The sequence below is a fragment of the Haliotis rubra genome, unplaced genomic scaffold (genome assembly GCF_003918875.1).
Source record: "Haliotis rubra isolate DU_JTF1 unplaced genomic scaffold, ASM391887v1 Scf1023, whole genome shotgun sequence".
Classification (NCBI taxonomy): Eukaryota; Metazoa; Mollusca; class Gastropoda; order Lepetellida; family Haliotidae; genus Haliotis; species Haliotis rubra.
In genome coordinates, this window is record NW_025764919.1 from 172,955 (window position 1) to 191,045 (window position 18,091).

At 38.7% G+C, this 18,091-nt stretch overlaps 1 protein-coding gene across 1 annotated transcript in view; it reads left to right on the forward strand.

The window, feature by feature from the left end:
* LOC124271202 (bifunctional methylenetetrahydrofolate dehydrogenase/cyclohydrolase, mitochondrial-like) overlaps positions 1 to 14,957 on the forward strand; it is a 35,381-nt gene extending 20,424 nt beyond the window's left edge. Inside the window, 4 exon segments of the mRNA XM_046706287.1 lie at positions 3,470 to 3,577; positions 5,906 to 6,063; positions 6,065 to 6,125; positions 14,178 to 14,957. Coding sequence (XP_046562243.1) covers positions 3,470 to 3,577; positions 5,906 to 6,063; positions 6,065 to 6,125; positions 14,178 to 14,302 — 452 coding nt within the window. The 3' untranslated portion in view covers positions 14,303 to 14,957.
* The last annotated feature ends 3,134 nt before the right edge of the window (positions 14,958 to 18,091 follow it).

The window sequence follows — 18,091 nt, forward strand, 5'->3', positions numbered from 1 at the left end:
GTTGGGATGTTTTCGAAAATGCACTTACACGAACGCCGTAGAGCGCTTTCCGCCATATTGGATAGTGTTTACAAAATCACGTTTCACGAAGGCTGGTATTGAGACGCCTATTGCATCACGTATATTTCATATTCAGCTTAGAAAAATGCATCACTGAATTCCCCATACATTTTAGAATCAAATTGCAACTGGTCTGTGTCACCAATACCAACTGTCTAGATAAAATGAGACGAAACATATTGGGTGTGAAAACGAATGCTGTGCTCGAAAGACTGCGCAAGTTCGATATGTAAACAAAGACAAATTCCGATTTTACACTGCGTAGCATTTTCTGAAATTTTCCAACATTCATCCGTCTATTCATAGCTCAATACCTTTTGAATATGCATGGAAAGAGTATCGTAGTAAGAAATAGGAAATTATAAATAGATACAATGCAATGATTTGATAATTCATAAGAAATTGTCAAAGTTTCCGTGCATGACTGACGCAATATCACGCAGAACGACAGCTGTAATTATCAGCATTTCTGGCTTCCTATCTTACTTACAGTGAAAACGATAGAAACATATAACAATACACATTTATTCAGAATCATTCTGATTACTTACATCTCATATTTATGTACAAACGATCCCTGAATCAATGGAAGGGTCCTCGCAAAATCCTGTGTATCCTTGTAAGCAAAGCCGCCATTTTGTAAGAAATAGGTCATCGGTAGTGATGTCATACGTCAACATTGTTGTACATATTAGGCAATTTCTTTGAGGTGAAGGTCGGTTGAACAAGAGTAAACACAATCGCCCAATCCTTCCGATTACACTGTCAGTATTATGATGTATATTTTGCGGATAATTCAGATACTTTTTCATGAAACTGACCTCAGTATCTACATTTAGCCTCGTCCAATATCATATCATACGTGCATATAGGGTTTACAGTGTTTTATTCTTTGAAAGTTTTTGATTGTTTGAATAATATTTACATAAGAAATTGACACAGTTAGTGCAGTACACCATATTCTAAACCTTTACTCAAGTGTTAGAAGATCAAACGTAGCCATAACTTCAATTACTTTAGTTCCTATGATGTACAATATTCAGTGCATTTGAACTATTATTGCAGTTTCACATGAACAGGTTAATGAACGGCGATTTGATTAAACCTTATAAGTAAAACCTTATAAGGAATTGTCTTGTTCATTGCACATTTTTGTGTCGTTTTATAGAGAAAACAATGATGTAAATTGATTGGCCAGGTGCGCGTTTGTCGGAAACGTTTTATGATTCACTATCATTGTTTTCGATAATATAATCAATTCATATTCGATTTAAAAATATTGTGATGACAGGATATCAAACTCTAACTATATTTATATGAAAATTGTTTAAAAATGTATAAAGCATGCCATGTCTTCATTTGGACAAATCTTACATCCATATTCTAATATATAGTACATACTAGTTCCATATATAAAAAGCTATCTTTTTTGCATCTTCCATTGCATGCGTATGAAGAGAAATAGCTACATGATCATAAATACAGAAAATTCCTATCCTAAACAAAATATTCAGGTGTTGTGAAATGTTATTTTTCATTTACGTTAAATTGATGCCAAACAGGTGCGCGTATTGCTCATGATAAGATACACAGTCAAACTCTAATTGTTGATATATTCAGGACACTATTTAAAATGGAAAAAACAGTCATTTTATGTTTTGTCTAAAGAGTGTTAATTCTGACAAAGAAGCCGAGACCTTTCACACAATTCATGGAAATTAGGTGAGATATATACTAATCAGCATACCAATGTCAGTCACTTTCCGACGTATTAAAAAAATGCATAAAACAAGCAATGACGCCGACTAAAATGTTGTATTATTTTCAGCAATTTCAATACATTTGAAGATATGGCTAGTGTTCTGGTAATAACGATGCAAAATTAGTCAAAATACATCTACACAAACAGGAGAATATGGGAATCTAAGAACTAACTTATATATCGGATAGGGCCATCCAAATCGCTATTACGTGCTTTCACATGTAGTACGTTGTCATCTTTTCTTATAAATTGTGAAACTACCAAAGCGTATCTGCTCACATTGGGGAACTTTGAACTGGAATAGTTTGGTTCACCGTGAACAAACAATAACAAAAATATAGTGTCTGTATCCACAACAAATACTCTCCATGTGATCTGAGTTACATTGACCTAGTGTTAAGCATAACAGAGTTATGCCCCCTTATCATTATACGTGTATGACCTCTCTGTCGTCGTTTGACGTCGTAGAAGAAAATCCATTTTTGACATTTGTTGCGAGTCATTTTTAATGTTGAGCGTATAATGTTATGCATAAGCACATAAATCCAATTCATATACACTTATGTCGTTCAGATATCAGGCTGTATTTTCTTCGCTCACACTTTCCGTAAAGATGCCAAAATAGACAATTTGTAGCACAGTGCTTTTATCAGTGCAAGATAAAAAGCGGAGAAATTTACTGTTTTTTAACACATAACAAAAATTTGGACAACATTTAGCAAGGTCTATTTTTCAAACCGCCGAGGTAGTTGCACTTATATTTATACCAACGGATAGGAAATTTAATATTCTACATTTCTGTGTAATTTTATAGCCGTACGTAGATCCAGGACCACGCAAGCGCAATTCTCGCACAACGTTCACTTTTCAAACCGTATGAAAATATGCGCCTGAAAAAACTCGGCATCAAGGGGGTTAAAGTTGATGTTGTGGAATGTTCTGCCATTCTCTCTGTAATGCCTGCTCAAGGTCATCCAGAGTCTGGGGGTGAACATGGAGACCGTAAACACAACTTCCAATAATGTCCCAAGCATGTTCAATGGAATAAAGATCAAGTGACCTTGCAGGCCAGTCTTTATGTGTGATGTTGATCAAAACAACATCGTTAACAACTCTTTCTCGGGCATTATCATCCATGGACGCGCATTATCATCCATAAAAATGAAGTTAGGACCCGCTTGTTGTTCTGGAGGAATGATTACAGGTAGGTTAACACCGATCAGGGTGCAGGTGTGAAGAGTGGAGCACATTCATGCCACACATTTTGCATGTTGTTTCTGAGGGTGGTTGTGTTCGGGTGATGTTGTCAACGTTATCAGATAAATCAATTTGACAGTCACTAAAGGTTATGTATTCTTTGAATATTTACCTTTCAGTAACTTGTCGGAAAAAATTGATAAAGATATTACACTGAAAATACTTGTTGCTTAATTTTTTGTGAGGAGTATAGATATGACTTGCATTGATGGAGGCTCTCTTCACCATGAATTGGAATGTATTAAGTGTCCAGAACCAATGTCCATTCTCTCTCATGTTAGATGCAACTGGACAGAAACAGATGCAATGAACAAACTGCACCAACAATACTGCTTTTTTATAGAAACGATACATTCATCTTTCTAATTGTCTTCTCACTTTTGATTCCAGGTATTCCTACATTTGGAAAGAATGCTGTAGTTGTTGGCCGATCAAAAAATGTTGGCCTTCCCATTGCCATCCTTCTCCATGCTGATGGCCGCAATGACACCAATGCTGGTAAGGGTTTAAGGTTGTTACTGTAGTACATGGCCGCAATGACACCAATGCCGGTAAGGGTTTAAGGTTGTTACTGTAGTACATGGCCGCAATGACACCAATGCTGGTAAGGGTTTAAGGTTGTTACTGTAGTACATGGCCGCAATGACACCAATGCCGGTAAGGGTTTAAGGTTGTTACTGTAGTACATGGCCGCAATGACACCAATGCCGGTAAGGGTTTAAGGTTGTTACTGTAGTACATGGCCGCAATGACACCAATGCCGGTAAGGGTTTAAGGTTGTTACTGTAGTACATGGCCGCAATGACACCAATGCGGTAAGGGTTTAAGGTTGTTACTGTAGTACATGGCTGCAATGACACCAATGCCAGTAAGGGTTTAAGGTTGTTACTGTAGTACATGGCTGCAATGACACCAATGCTGGTAAGGGTTTAAGGTTGTTACTGTAGTACATGGCCGCAATGACACCAATGCTGGTAAGGGTTTAAGGTTGTTACTGTAGTACATGGCCGCAATGACACCAATGCTGGTAAGGGTTTAAGGTTGTTACTGTAGTACATGGCTGCAATGACACCAATGCCAGTAAGGGTTTAAGGTTGTTACTGTAGTACATGGCTGCAATGACACCAATGCCAGTAAGGGTTTAAGGTTGTTACTGTAGTACATGGCTGCAATGACACCAATGCCGGTAAGGGTTTAAGGTTGTTACTGTAGTACATGGCTGCAATGACACCAATGCCAGTAAGGGTTTAAGGTTGTGACTGTAGTACATGGCCGCAATGACACCAATGCCGGTAAGGGTTTAAGGTTGTTACTGTAGTACATGGCTGCAATGACACCAATGCCAGAATCTCCCCACTTTTCATAGAAAATAGAACAAGATATCCTAGTTTATACAGGGGGGAAAGTTTGGCCTAGGGGGGGGGGGGAAAACTTTAGCCTAGCCCAAACTTTCCCCGGGGTAAGAATATCCTAGGACAAAACCTCCGCCGGGGAAGTTTGGCCTAGGCCAGATTCTCCCCGGGGAAAGTTGAGACTGGGGAAGAAATGGCCTGCTACACCGGTAAGGGATTAAGGTTGTTACTGTAGTACATGGCCGCAGTGCTCTGAGGAAGAGGAGAGATTTTTCATGGAATGAAAAGACTGACATGTTTGCAGTTCAGGAACTGTTTCACTCTACAACTTCTACGTTATGATGTTCAATGCTGCAAATTATTTCCAGGCCCCTTAGAGTCTCTACACAAAATTGCTTTGTCTATGTAGGCCCTGTTATGGAGTTGAGTGGAAGATATTGATTTGGACTCTAATTGTCCGATTGGGAACAATGTGTTTTGGAACCATTATAAGATACAAGGATGATATTTGTGTACATTATCGTAGAATAATCATGTTGATCTAGTTCCAAATTCAGCATTACAGAGTTACCGGTATTGTCCTTGTTTGATCGTTTGGAACTGGTGCACGGGACCGTCAATGGTTCTGTCAGATCATAGATCAAAGGACATTTGTATGTCATCAGATTATATGTTTTTGGACATCATGTGTGTTTGGATGGCAGCAGTGTTTACTTGCTCTATAATGATGTGCGTCATTAAGGCATTGTAAATACTCTGCTGATGGCCTGTTTTACTGTTGTTCATGGGATGACATGGAGATGAGTGTTGCTTACATGTCCGAAAACCCATTATACGAGGATACATGGATGAGTGCTTCTTTTTCAATTTAATACTTATTACTAATATGTTTTCATGAAATATAATATTGGGAAAGGGTACTCACAAACCTCTTGCTAATGATAGACTAGTGAAAAGATTTAATGAAAAGACAATGCTTGTTATCTTACCTCACACATAAATGTCGATTTCTGATTGGCTGAGCGCTCTTCTATTATTTTCAATGTATCCCGCTTACAAGCGAGTAACATTTCAATGTACCCCGCTGTCAATGGCAACTCATTTGGTACTTCGTGGTAGTAATTCTTTATCTCGAATTACATTGAATCACTTATGATGTACAGAAATTACCGATATTTTGCAAATGCAAATCGATGGAAGGGAGATAACTCTAAATCTGTTTTTCTTGTCAGCAAAATCTAGCGATGGCTACAAAAAGATTTGTACCCGTGCTTCAATCAATTCAAAATTAACATTAAGGTGTTCAGTAAGATAAATACATTGTTCACTGGTCCCTCGGGGCCCATGGGTTGATGTACCCTCGATGTTTGTTTATATTCCCCTAGCCCTTTGGGCTCAGGGAACATAAACAAACATCGAGGGTACATCAACCCATGCCCCCCTCGTGACCAGTGAACAACTTATATTGTTCCAGGTGATGCCACAACGACAATCTGCCATCGTTTCACACCCCCAGACCAGCTGAAGGTGTTCACTTCCACTGCAGACTTTGTCATAGCTGCTGCTGGAGTGCCTCAACTCATCACTGCCGACATGATCAAACCGGGGGCCACAGTCATCGATGTGGGCATTCAACAGGATCAAAGATGAAGAAACTGGTAAAACCAAGCTGGTTGGAGATGTAGATTTCCAAGGTAAGTTTGATAGCAACCATTACCTACAGTTAAAATGTATTTTTCATTTGATGTGACATGGTTGTTTGTAAACATAACCTAAGGTGTGTCCTATTGTTCACTTTCTTTTCAAATCTTAAGGATGTTACTTGAAAAAAATATTACTTTCTCTTCCCAGTAATTCAGCTAAGGCTACGTAAGCTTACAAAGTTGCAATTTGTTTGCTGTCATGCCCCTTCAACCAAAGTGGTTTAATAGATCCAGATAAAAACATGTTTGAGGCTTCTTCCCTCAAATGGGTGATATTAAAAAGAAAAGCAAGTATAAAAGCTTTATATTATCATGTACTTATTTTTGTATTTCAATAATTTACTTATCCCCACTTCCTCCAAAATGGCTTATTTCAAAATCATTACTATATTCGAAACTTTAACTAAATACCCAGTATTCACTTGGATGTCTATATCCATTGAAAATTTTATTCCCTCACTCATGGGTTTAAATATGGCATCCATCTCGCGACATCAACTTAACAGTTGGAAGCAGACATAAACCTCAACACAACAACAACAACACAATATCTGTATCAAATGCTGTATCATCTATCATTCCACTATATTGCCTTATTCTATATTCAAAAGACAAGGTTTGATAAGGGGTTTACTTGGCCCATGGATATCTGAATCATATTTTATTCACCGAAAGTGATTATGGATTTGTAAAAAAGCTTATGTGAATAATGTTCAATTACATTTATACATAAATACAACAAATATTAGATAATAAACAGCATGATAAGAGAGCAAGCAACCTGTGTATATTACATCTTATTTACGCATCAAATGTGCGATTGAATGTTTACATCTTATGGTGACATGATTTGGACAGATGAAGAACTAATGCAATGTGTCTTCATAGGAATGGCAACAGGAGCAGGATGGATTTAGAGATATGTGCTGTTCAAACATGTATGCATTCCCCCAAGTCAGAGCCAAAAATGGACCATTTGGCAAAAATGTGCACCAAAATAGAATTTGAAACTACTGTCGGTTTACAAGAGCAAGGGTGGGGAAGAAGTAGCCTAACTATGCCAGAATCTCTCCCTTTTGATATAAAAACAGGGGTTGGGAAGAAGTGGCCAAGCTAGGCCAGAATCTTCCCCTTTGATATAAGAGCAATTTTGGGAAGAAGTAGCCCTAGCTTAGGCCAAAATCTCCCCTTTGATATAAAAAAAAGTGGCTAGCTAGGAAAGAAGTTGCCTAGCTAGACCAAAATCTCCCTCACTTCTCAGGGCAGAAAACAGAACAAAATATCCTAGTTTAAACAGGGGAAAAGTTTAAACAGGGGAAAAGTTTGGCGTAGGGGGGGGAACTTTAGCTTAGCCCAAACTTTCCCCGGGGTAAGAATATCCTAGGACAAAACCTCCCCGGGGAAAGTTTGGCCTAGGCCAGATTCTCCCCGGGGAAAGTTGAGACTGGGGAAGAAATGGCCTGCTACACCCGGTTCCATTCCCCACTTGGGTACAATGTGTGAAGCCCATTTCTGGGTGTCAACCGCCGTGATATTGCTGGAATATTGCTAAAAGCGGCATAAAACCATACTCACTCACTCACTCTTCCCTCAAATGATTATGGCCCAATTTATTCAAGAAATTTTGAGTCCTGTTTTCATTATTGCCAGCTTCATGAAGCAACCGCTATGTAAATGGGGATTCTTTAAGGTTTTGCCTGAATTCTCCTGACCTTTTTATTGAAACCATGAGGTGTTTTCTGTGGGATATCACAGTATTGTTACCTCACATATACATCTGGGAAAATATTTTTGACGCTTCATCTCCAGGATCATTCCAGGCAGAAAATGGTAAGCTGTTGGTAAGTGAAACTTGTAGTAAAAGTCATCAAAACAACAATATGATCATCAACAACTCAAGCAGAACCTGTTTATGTATGGGGGTGATGAGGTCACTTTGAAAAACTTTAAAGCTTCATAACGTTTTCCTATTATCCCAGGGGCTGTGGGGTAGCCTAGTGCTTAAAGCATTCACTTGTTACGCCAAAGACCCAGGTTCGATTCCCTACATAGGCCAAATGTGTGAAGCCCATTTCTGGTCTACCCTGCCATGATATTGCTGGAATATTGCTAAAAGTGGCGTAAAACCATACTCACTCACTCACTTCTAGTATTCCAATTGTGTAAATTGATGCTCATGCTGTTGATCACTGGATTGTCTGGTCCAGACTTGATCCCCACACAGACTGAGTGAAGCCATATCTGGTGCTCGAATATTGTGGAAGATTGCTAAAAGCGGCATTAAACAACATCCAGTCCAATCCTTGTTTGCTCCTGCCATCATTATTACCATCAAAAGAAATAGTTCCAGTATAATGATGGCATGTTGTCAATAGATGTTTTCAAAAGATTGTTTTTTGTATAATGTTATATATGTTGATTCCCAAGCAAATAAATTGTGCTGTAATTAACAACCAAGTTCACAAATCAATGGTATTACTTTGGAAGTTCAAATTAGTTCAAAGGTAATATTATACAAGAGCAGTGATTATAGCAAGAAAGACAATGATGGTTTGTCAGTTGAGCACAACAGCTGATTTGTTGATATGCTATTACTGATGACATGAAGATGTGTGATCACTGGAGAACGTTTTCATGGGAGACACTGAAAACCCATGCAGTTTACACACTGTGGTATCGCAATGAATCATCAAATACAATGCTGGTCTTCTTGTGGCTTGAGATGTGTGATAAGAGACAATTGCAGGTTCAGCTATGAATTTCTACAATTCAATACAAAGCTGATGATTCTGAAATAAGTTCCTTGGAGCACTTTCCAGATCATTCTGTCTAGTTCTAATACAGGTCTGAATATAGGACACAACTACCCCCTACTTCATCTACATTTACAATATATACTGACTGACTGAGTTTGGTTTTACGCCGCTTTTAGCAATATTCCAGCAACATCACAGCAGGGGACACCAGAAATGGGCTTCACACATTGTGCCCATGTGGGGATTCGAACCTGGGTCTTCGGCGTGACGAGCCAAAGCTTTAACCATTAGGCTACCCCACCACCCCTTTTCAATATATAAGTTATAACAGTTGAAGTGTTGAAATTCTTCAAAGGCATTTAGAAGTTGGTGTAGTAATACAAGACAAATCTTATGGATAACAACTTCTTGATTTATTTTACACAACGTTTCTGGGCTAGTTCTTGCCCCTTCGTCAGGTGGATAATGATCATAGTGAACAATACAGTATATATCTATTGATGTACAGGAAGCCAGATATGTAAATAAGTATATACAAGCGCAAGGGGGCGAAGGAGATATAATTAAGTATGTACAAACAATGCAGTGAGATGAAAGAGAAGAATACAATGATAGGGTATGTTTTTACAATAAGAACAATAAGAACTGCCACATTGGTCCCGTCACTAGTTGTGTAACAGCTGGACTAATGAAATTCCTTTCTCTCTGGGGCAACTTAATAGCAGCTTAACAAACTACAACGAGTTCAAAATACTGCAGCAAGGATTGTTACACTGACTAGGAAATCAGAGGACATCACTCCACAACCTTCACTGGTTCCCTGTGGAACACTGAATCACCTACAAGCTCCTTTGTCTTGTCTTCCAGTCTCTGTCCGGTCAGGCTCCTCCCTACATATCTCATCTGATTAAAGCCTACACACTGGCAAGAACTCTATGTTCCCAAACCAAAGCCATGCTCCATGTTCCCTTGTAAATAATCCAACTCATATCACAATATATCGAACCGAACCCCACTTATGTATATGAGACTCAAGTGTGAATAACATTAGTGTTATGACGTTGGTATGGTTCAGCTGATATATTGTGTTGAGAATTGTTTGTTAAAGTTTCATTGATTATCCGTATTGTTTTCATCCGAAATGATTAAAACTGTTCATGAAAACTATGTAGTGTGTATTGGTATAACTTTGAATACTATTTGTTTCCTCACAGTCTCAATGTCGTAACAATGATGTGATCAGCACAAAATAAACTATGTTTGCGGCCATTTGTTTTTCAATTTAGAGGTTCATAATCAATTTCTTTTTAGTTGGTATTCTATTTTTTCGTGATCAACACCCTTTAAATGTCTAAAAAGGTCAGGTTTCAACATTTAGAAAATAGATATAGTCACAGGTGATGACATACCGTGCACACCTACCGCTACTTGCGGCCACTATGGCGGCCATTATGTTTTTCAAATTTCAGGTCCAAAAAACATTTTTCAGCTTGGAATCCTATTTATTCATGATAAGCATCGAAATACACCATGCCATTTAGAAAGCGGTCAAATGTAACATATTTTATATTTGGGATTACACTTTCTTTGTAAAGTACAGATTCTAGTACTTTTGTTGGGTTGAGTTCCATCCGGGATTTGAACCCACACCCTCAGAGTCAGGCACCTAATCGCCAGCACACAAAGTCATAAGCCTATACTGCGGTGGAAGCTGCGGTGGCTGAGCGGTCTAGGCGTCTGACTTTGAGTGCTGGCGATTAGGTGCCTGACTCTCAGGGTGTGGGTTGGAATCCCGGATGGGACTAAACCCAACAAAAGTACTAGAATCTGTACTTTACTAAGAAAGTGTAATCCCAAATATAACATATGTTATATGATAAGCATTCTTTAAATGTCATAAAAGATCAAGTTTCCAAAATTTTAACAATAGAGATACAGTCAGAGGCGAAAATACTGTACACACCTACCATTATTTTAGGCCATTTTGGTGGCCATTTTGTTTTTCAATTTTGAGGGTCAAAAACATTTTTTTCAGCTTGGTATCCTATTTATTCATGCTCAGCATTCTTTAAATGTCATAAAAGATCAATTTTCCAAAATTTAAACAATAGAGATACAGTCACAGGCGAAAATACTGTGCACAGCTCCCACTATTTTAGGCGATTTGGCAGCCATTTTGTTTTTCAATTTTGAGGGTCAAAAACACTTTTTTCAGCTTGGTATCCTATTTTTTCGTGATCAGCATCCTTTATATAGGTAAAATAGCCCGGACACCAAATCCTACTAAAAATGCCTCTTGCATTACTTTTATCCACAATCGGTGCTAGTCTAATTGGTTTAAGCGACTATAGACAACAAGAAAATAAAAAGACTGACAGAAGCTCAACGACACAACGCCATCAGCCGTTTACAAGGACAGGCATCGCAGCATGAGGTTGCAAGGTACTTCAGCGTGTCCAGACAGACCATCTCAAACCTATGATGAACCCGATACAACAATACTGGGAGTGTTAAAGACAGACCCAGGTCCGGTCGACCTAGAGTTAAAACCGCCGCCCAGGATCTCTACATCCGGTTGAGACATCTTCATTCAAACACCACGGCCGCATCATCCACAACAATCCCAATATCCGGACTGCGCCGCATCTCCGACCAGACAGTGCGCAAATGGCTATGGGAAGCCAGACTTTTTGCCAGAAGACCAGTTCAACGTCATATCGTTCCCTTCATCAACATCAACGGTTGATCTTTGGAACATGACAATGCTCGAACTCACGTTGCATGTGTTTTGACAGGACTTTGGCAAAACAATGTTCAGGTGTTAGCTCAGCCTCCTCGATCATCCGATTTGTCCCCCATTGAACATCTATGAGATACTCTTGATCGACGCTTGCGCCAGCGTATTCCGCAACCTTAGACACTACAAGAACTGCACACAGCAGTTCAGCAAGAGTATCAAAACGTTCTTCAAGACAGCATTCAGCATCTCCTTTCTTCTGTTGGTCGCCGCTGCCAAGCTATTATCGATGCTCCTGGTGGTCACTCCAGATACTGACCAAGTGGCTTTAATAGCCCTCTATAGTTTTACCAAACACTTTCTGGATAAACATGTTTTGGAAATCTTTAAAGTGATGATTTTACTGTAATCGAGCAATGATGTCATGTTTGAATCAGTTATATGCATTCAGTAAGTAAACTTTAAAACAGCATGTCAAGTTTCTTTTTTTGAAGAGTATATTTTCAGGTGCCTGTTTATGTTAATTTGACATTTGGAATGATGGCTTTCAAGGAAATATTACTGTGGAGTATGACTTAGTGGTCATAATTCTTTTGTCAGCAAAATACAAGACCATTCAATGAAAGCCATCAGACATTTTTCTTAGCACTTACAATCGTTAATCTGCCTCACTTTGTGGCAAGGGCCCCTTGTTAAGTGGCTGTCATTGTTTACCACAGTACATTGTAAACTGTTGACAGCAAATACCAGTGCAGGTGAGCTACAGGGCTCTGCCACTGTGTTGTATTATTCTCTGAAACCAAAAGTGTCAACAACCTTACACTTCCCATGGCAACAAGAGCAACTTGAAGGTTGAGTCTGTTTTCAGAACATCCTTGAAAGAGACAGCAGAAAGATGGTGTTTTCAGTAGATTTGATGTATTGGCTTATCTCTCAAATTATACTTGATTGAGCTGGAGTGAGCATGCTTGCAAAAAGTGCCTAGTCTTGACACTGGAGAACACCTTGTGGGTTAGTAATATGTTAGCCAGGAGTTTCATAGGATAAAAAAAGGGAGGAAAAGCCCATTAATCTCCTGGCAATTATGCCAGTCTGCTACCCACACAGAAAAGAGTAATGATCACAATTGTATTTTCCCCCATTATCCATGTATATTGATCTATAAGATCTGCAAAGAAGGATAGAAAACTGTTACCTGTTCCAGAATCATTTTAGTGACTCAGTTGTAAATGTTAGTTGCCATAACAACAAAATAGGTCACATTAGTGACTAAGTGAGTCACATGTTTTAGCTCTGAAGTTCTGTTAGGCTAATCTCTTTAGCGAGACTAGGCTTTATAAGATATTAATGCTTCTCTGTGACATGTGTTTACATAGCCAGCTCTTGTACAGTGAACAAGAGACAGTGCATTATGTATTAGAGAATCATTGAGAGGAATCTCATTTAACATGGAACCTTGTAGATCTCTTTCACCACAGCTAGTCATATCAAAGTGGTGACTGGGCAAGAAATTAGGTGCTTATTTATTGTATGTCATCATGTCTCAGTGGAAGTAGTGGTGGCTGAGCGGGTTAGATGGCTGACTTTGTGTGCTGGTGATTAGGTACCTGACACTGAGGGTGTGTGTTCAAATCCTGCATGGGACCCAATAAAACCACTAGAGTCTGTACTTTATTAAGAAAGTGTAATCCCAAATATAACATATGTTACATCACGTCTCGTGTCTTTGAGGATGTTGAGGGTCACAAAATCTCTGCAGAAACCCAAAATGCAATGATTCCGGCAAATCATTTCAACCTTGTGTGAATGGGAATTAAATCATAAAGAGGTCCATGCACTGCTGATGTACTGGACAGTCAGAGATAACTTATTGAATTGGGCAGTTGGACATTGCCTTGGCTGCTCATAATGAGGATTACTGGTTTGTCTGGTCCAGACTGAAAATTGCTGACTGACGAGGGGGCCATGGGCCATTTTGCACATGAGAATAGGAAATGGCCCCTTAAAATTTTGAAGTTTACCATTGATACAAGGGTTTTGGCCCATTTTAAATTCAGAAAATGGCTAATAATCCTGAAAATGGCCCATTTTCAAAGTTCTCTATCCCAATCCCTGAGCAACACAGATGGTCCTTTTGGGTACAGTCATGCATTATTAACAATTCACAACACCTTCACTCACAGTACATTTCCATACAGTAAGTAAAATAAATATCCATGCAGTGGTATGCAATGTTAGCTTCAGGCTGAATTCCTAGTCTTGTAAAGTGCAGTCAGCTAGTAATAACCCATAAGTACTGGGAGAAATCTGTTTAGAATTAATCATTCAAGAAGACAGTAGGATGCTTTAGTAGAAGTGTGACTCTGGCAAGTTGGTGATTGCCTGTGTTGATTGTTTCAGCAAAGTCATCTCAAGGGTATTAACACTGTTGGCTTGTTTAGTTCTTCCAAGCCATGTTCCACACCTGTTGTTTATAACACTTGGTGCCATGTATATTTGATGTACGCCTGGGCCCAGTGTTGTTGTGACAGATGTCCTCCATTGTTACAGGTGTGAAGGAGAAGGCCGGTTATATCACCCCAGTCCCTGGAGGGGTGGGGCCAGTCACGGTGGCCATGCTGATGAAGAACACGCTGCTGGCATACAAGAAGGACATTGACTTTGAGATGACGTAATCTGTGGACTAAAGTCCCAACATGTTTTGAACAAACGATGTCATTTAATCAAAGGAACAAAAATGATGTGATGTTAGTGTCTGAGAATTCTCTTGTTTTATCCAAGAGTTTGACAAAATGATTGAAAATCATCAAATGACCATAGTTAGTGTTAAGAGTTCTTAGACTTGTTATCTGGGATTGATACAAATTGGTCAAGTCCCAGAGAATTCTCTACTAGGAAATGGACCATTGTAACAAACTGTCTCTGTAAGATTTTATATTTATATTGCAAGAGGCAATCCATCATGACAAGGAGGTTTATGCTTGAGTGTTTTTATCTAGCTTTGTAATTGTCCAAATACTCAAAACGTAGTAGATACTTGTTTCCATTAACTCTGGAACTAGATATATCAGTGTTTTGTTTCAATTAGTTGATTTCATATGCAGCATCCTGACTGTATATTCATAGACTGTTTGACTTTCTGGTACACACATTAACAGATGTGTATCTCTCATTAATAATGCAGTGAAACTGGCACTTGTCCTTTCCCCACGAAATATCTGGATGATAGAAAATAAGTATTGAGTTTGTAACTTAGCTTTTTGTCTTGATTTTGTGAAAATCAATGTCTGTTTGAGTGTTTATGTTTTGAGGGTGAAATAGGAAGCAAAATGAACATCAATTTTTACATACAGGAATATTTCTTAGCTCACAAAGAGGCAGTAATACAATCAGTAAGAGGTGAATGTCTTGATTTTATTAAATTTGTGCTCTAAAACAGCACTTGTCCCTTTCATAGCTGCAGAAGTTCTGCTTGAACAAGTAAAATCTGCAGTGCACTGTTCAAGGTTGGGTCTTTCAAGATTTATAAGTTTTCCTGAAGCATTTAGAATATCTTGAATGCATTATATTAATTGTGCAAGTATATTTCTAGTAGACGTCATTGTTAAGGTACAGTTACAGGGATATTGATGAAAATAGGACATAAATGCCTCTGTCATCATATAATTTCCTGTTACCTTTTCCCCATCTGAATGATAAATGCGACTTCCTGCAATAAAGCTCCATGAACTGTACTGTTGCAGCACCTACATAGGGATATAAGCTTACTTTAAATGATCAATTAGCAGTGTCTCATGTGCCACAAATATTTGTCTATGCTCAATGTGAAAGGTTATAAACAGTTGGTAGGATTTGAGATCTTCTGTGGATTATTAAATCTCTACGTTAGATCTATGGTAAATCTTACTAATTTCTATTACTTTTCGCATTGAAAAAGTATGTCCAGAGAAACACTAAGGATCAGTTTGAGAAATACTTTAACATTTTTATTTTACTTGCTGCTGTAAGTGAGACAAACTCACAGTTCCTATGTCCTATGTCACTGTGTAGAACACACTGCTCTGTGTAGATGTTATGTTTGCATGATCCTTCTGTTGTGTGTATCTTACTGTGCACTGCATCACTTGTGAAACTTGCACTCTGGCAACCCAAAGTCCATGTATTTGTTGGTCTCAATGTTATGTCATCCGTCCATGTGCAACAGAAACACCATTAGGAGGGTTTATTTTAAATTATGAATGCCCAGATGTCTATCAACGCTGTATTTACTTAGACCCTTCACCAAAGCATTGATAACCACTTAGTTTTAGAAATACACTTTAGATTTACAGATATAGGTCCAAATGAGACCGCCTCCGTGGTGTAGTGGTTAGAGCGTCCGCCCGGAGAGCAGAAGGTCGAGGGTTCGATCCCCAACCGAGTCATACAAAAAGACGTTAAAATATGGTACTTGTTGGTCCCTGCCTGGCGTTCGGCATTAATGGGTACATCAAGGACTGGTCGGCTCGGAGTCAGTATAATGTGTCTGAGTGGGGTATTCATGCTTCACTGCGGCATGGTATCTCAGTGGGCTAGCACTATAAAAGCAGCTTCAGTCTGGGCTAGTACAAGCAGCCGCACATACACATACACACACATGCACGTTGTTATATGAGCGAAATATTCTCAAGCACGACGTTAAACCCAATTTCACCTCACCTCACCTCACCAAATGAGTCTGTTTGAGAACAAAAGAACTTGAATGTCTATGGTTAATCTCATGGAAATCATATCTTTTTACTCTGATATGATACTTTTGTGCATCGAGATCTGAGGACATCTCAAGAAGTGAACCTAGAGTGAACTTTCTATGGCTTCATTTTTTACCATTTGTACAACTCATACACACCACACATATTCCTTTGATGGTCCTCCCTTTTGGGTATAGATGCTAGATAAGATTACTGATAACGGATAATTCAGATTGTACTGACAACTTAGATTCCTTGATGCTGGGTGGCTTATTATTAAGTTTACCTAGCATGACTTTCAGTGGAGGTGTCCTCATATCCTACTGCAGAGAGCTCTTGTATCTGTGTAAAAGATCTGATTTAAATTACTTTCTTAGGGACCGTTCATAATTTATATGATGATTTTTTATATTTTATTATATTTTTTATTAATTAATTTAAAAAAATATTATTTTTTTTATTTTATTGTTATTATTATTATTTATTTTTTACATTTTTTTTGGGGGGGGGTCACCCATTTTGTTGTGGGGAGGTAGGGGGTCATCAATTTTATACATCCACATATTAAAAAATTATGCTTAAAAATTATGGGTAGGGGATGGAGGGGTCATTGATTTTGTACATGACACGCAAGGAAGGTCTCTTACTTTGTCCATAAATATTAGGGCTGGTCATTCACATTTTACATGCCTCTCCATAACACACATGCACGCATGCACACAAACACACACACAAACACAAACCCATAGCTATTAGACTATGTGTGCAACAATTCAGTCTTGTTCTCAGAAAATTTTCCTACACATGTAGCTATTGTCTTCACCTGTTGGTACTTGGGAACAATAACGTGAAGAGGCTTGTTTGATTATTATTTTGATTGTTTTCCTCATCTTCAAGACAAGCCTCAGAGGGATTCTAAAAGAAGATACAAGGCTCTATATATGGACTCCTTTTGAATATCTGTCTGATATCAAACAACTGGGAGAATTTTTTACACAATTTCAAATTCATTAATTTCCAGAGGAGGATGATATATATATTCAGGCAGGAAAATAGGTTGATAAAAAAAGACAAATATTAAGTGGGTCTGTAATTAAGAAGTAGCAGGATATGATAGCAAGTTAAAAAAAATATGGTCTCATAAGGTTTCTATTTGGAATCATTTAGATATCATTTGGGACTAAAGATGTTGATTTCAGTCTGACTGTGAGATTATTCCAGCTGTTTCTAATCTATGGAAACATAACAAACACTCTGTACATTGTGACATGAACCAGCTGATAGAGGTGGACTCTGCAAACCCTATTTAACGATTATTTTTATTTATAAATTCTTTTTGCATTGAAAGATAACAAGGTTTCCTGAAACAGCATACTATCTGTGTCAGTGAGCCAGAAGGGAGGTCACAGAGCCTTCCTTTGACAGGATAGTGGGGAGGGTTGCCGGTAGTGAGACTGAGGTGAGGTCACAGAGGCTTCATGTGACAGGGTAGTGGAGGGTTGCCGGTAGTGAGACTGAGGTGAGGTCACAGAGGCTTCATGTGACAGGGTAGTGGAGGGTTGCCCATAGTGAGACTGAGGTGAGGTCACAGAGGCTTCATGTGACAGTAGCAGTGGAGGGTTGTCCATAGTGAGACTGAGGTGAGGTCACAGAGGCTTCATGTGACAGGGTAATGGAGGGTTGCCCATAGTGAGACTGAGGTGAGGTCACAGAGGCTTCATGTGACAGGGTAGT